This window comes from Monocercomonoides exilis, assembly GCF_001643675.1.
Source record: "Monocercomonoides exilis strain PA203 chromosome Unknown scaffold82-46400, whole genome shotgun sequence".
NCBI lineage: Eukaryota > Preaxostyla > Oxymonadida > Polymastigidae > Monocercomonoides > Monocercomonoides exilis.
The window spans coordinates 2501-4786 of NW_027150627.1; the positions used below are offsets into that span (position 1 = coordinate 2501).

A 2286-nucleotide genomic window follows, 5' to 3' on the forward strand; every position below is an offset into this window, starting at 1 on the left:
TAACCCTAACCCTAACCCTAACCCTAACCCTAACCCTAACCCTAACCCTAACCCTAACCCTAACCCTAACCCTAACCCTAACCCTAACCCTAACCCTAACCCTAACCCTAACCCTAACCCTAACCCTAACCCTAACCCTAACCCTAACCCTAACCCTAACCCTAACCCTAACCCTAACCCTAACCCTAACCCTAACCCTAACCCTAACCCTAACCCTAACCCTAACCCTAACCCTAACCCTAACCCTAACCCTAACCCTAACCCTAACCCTAACCCTAACCCTAACCCTAACCCTAACCTAACCCTAACCCTAACCCTAACCCTAACCCTAACCCTAACCCTAACCCTAACCCTAACCCTAACCCTAACCCTAACCCTAACCCTAACCCTAACCCTAACCCTAACCCTAACCCTAACCCTAACCCTAACCCTAACCCTAACCCTAACCCTAACCCTAACCCTAACCCTAACCCTAACCCTAACCCTAACCCTAACCCTAACCCTAACCCTAACCCTAACCCTAACCCTAACCCTAACCCTAACCCTAACCCTAACCCTAACCCTAACCCTAACCCTAACCCTAACCCTAACCCTAACCCTAACCCTAACCCTAACCCTAACCCTAACCCTAACCCTAACCCTAACCCTAACCCTAACCCTAACCCTAACCCTAACCCTAACCCTAACCCTAACCCTAACCTAACCCTAACCCTAACCCTAACCCTAACCCTAACCCTAACCCTAACCCTAACCCTAACCCTAACCCTAACCCTAACCCTAACCCTAACCCTAACCCTAACCCTAACCCTAACCCTAACCCTAACCCTAACCCTAACCCTAACCCTAACCCTAACCCTAACCCTAACCCTAACCCTAACCCTAACCCTAACCCTAACCCTAACCCTAACCCTAACCCTAACCCTAACCCTAACCTAACCCTAACCCTAACCCTAACCCTAACCTAACCCTAACCCTAACCCTAACCCTAACCCTAACCCTAACCCTAACCCTAACCCTAACCCTAACCCTAACCTAACCTAACCTAACCCTAACCTAACCTAACCCTAACCTAACCCTAACCTCGGATCCTAACCCTAACCAAAACCGATAATTTTGCCTAACCAACCCTAAATAACCCTAACCCTAACCCTAACCCTAACTTAACAAACCCTAACCCTAGTTGCTAACCCTAACCCTAACAATTGGCGAACACAACCTAACCCTAACCACCCCAAACCCTAACCCTAACCCTAAGGAAAAATAACCTGAAAAACCCTAACCCTAACTGAAAATGAAAATATTTTTTTAACCTAACCTAAGAATAACCAGACAACAAAAAGAACCTAACCCTAATAACAAAACCTAACCCTAAAAATAAAAACAAATTGCACCTTTCAAAACCTCGGATCGTCAATTCTGAGCAAAATCGATAGATTTTGCCTGCCAACACAAAAAAAATAAAAATTTAAAAAATTGCATAAAAATAACTTACAAACCGAATTGAATGCGAGTTGCTGCGCAACGTGTAACAATTGGCGACACACACATATCGCTCGCCTCCACCCCAAATGCTCACCCCTTTTCTGATAAAGAAGGAAAAATGACTGAAAAAGGGGGTCATTCAGATAGACTGAAAAATGAAAATATTTTTTTTAAAAAGAAAGAATGACCAGACAACAAAAAGAATGTGTGTTTGGGAGGTGTTATGACAAAAGTTAAAAAAGAAAAATAAAAACAAATTGCACCTTTCAAAACCTCGGATCGTCAATTCTGAGCAAAATCGATAGATTTTGCCTGCCAACACAAAAAAATAAAAATTTAAAAAAATTGCATAAAAATAACTTACAAACCGAATTGAATGCGAGTTGCTGCGCAACGTGTAACAATTGGCGACACACACATATCGCTCGCCTCCACCCCAAATGCTCACCCCTTTTCTGATAAAGAAGGAAAAATGACTGAAAAAGGGGGTCATTCAGATAGACTGAAAAAATGAAAATATTTTTTTAAAAAGAAAGAATGACCAGACAACAAAAAGAATGTGTGTTTGGGAGGTGTTATGACAAAAGTTAAAAAAGAAAAATAAAAACAAATTGCACCTTTCAAAACCTCGGATCGTCAATTCTGAGCAAAATCGATAGATTTTGCCTGCCAACACAAAAAAAATAAAAATTTAAAAAATTGCATAAAAATAACTTACAAACCGAATTGAATGCGAGTTGCTGCGCAACGTGTAACAATTGGCGACACACACATATCGCTCGCCTCCACCCCAAATGCTCACCC

The 2286-nt window shown here is 42.3% G+C and overlaps 1 protein-coding gene across 1 annotated transcript in view; it reads right to left on the reverse strand.

Annotated features, from left to right (window-relative positions):
* MONOS_18445 (uncharacterized protein) overlaps positions 1-1548 on the reverse strand; it is a gene marked incomplete at both ends in the record, with an annotated part of 3597 nt that extends 2049 nt beyond the window's left edge. Inside the window, 5 exons of the mRNA XM_067871467.1 lie at positions 1-245; positions 299-646; positions 700-932; positions 1189-1250; positions 1497-1548. The exon at positions 1-245 is cut by the window's left edge and continues 51 nt beyond it. Of these exons, the coding sequence (XP_067718593.1) occupies positions 1-245; positions 299-646; positions 700-932; positions 1189-1250; positions 1497-1548 (940 nt within the window). The remainder of the gene's footprint in view (positions 246-298; positions 647-699; positions 933-1188; positions 1251-1496) is intronic.
* Positions 1549-2286: the final 738 nt, after the last annotated feature.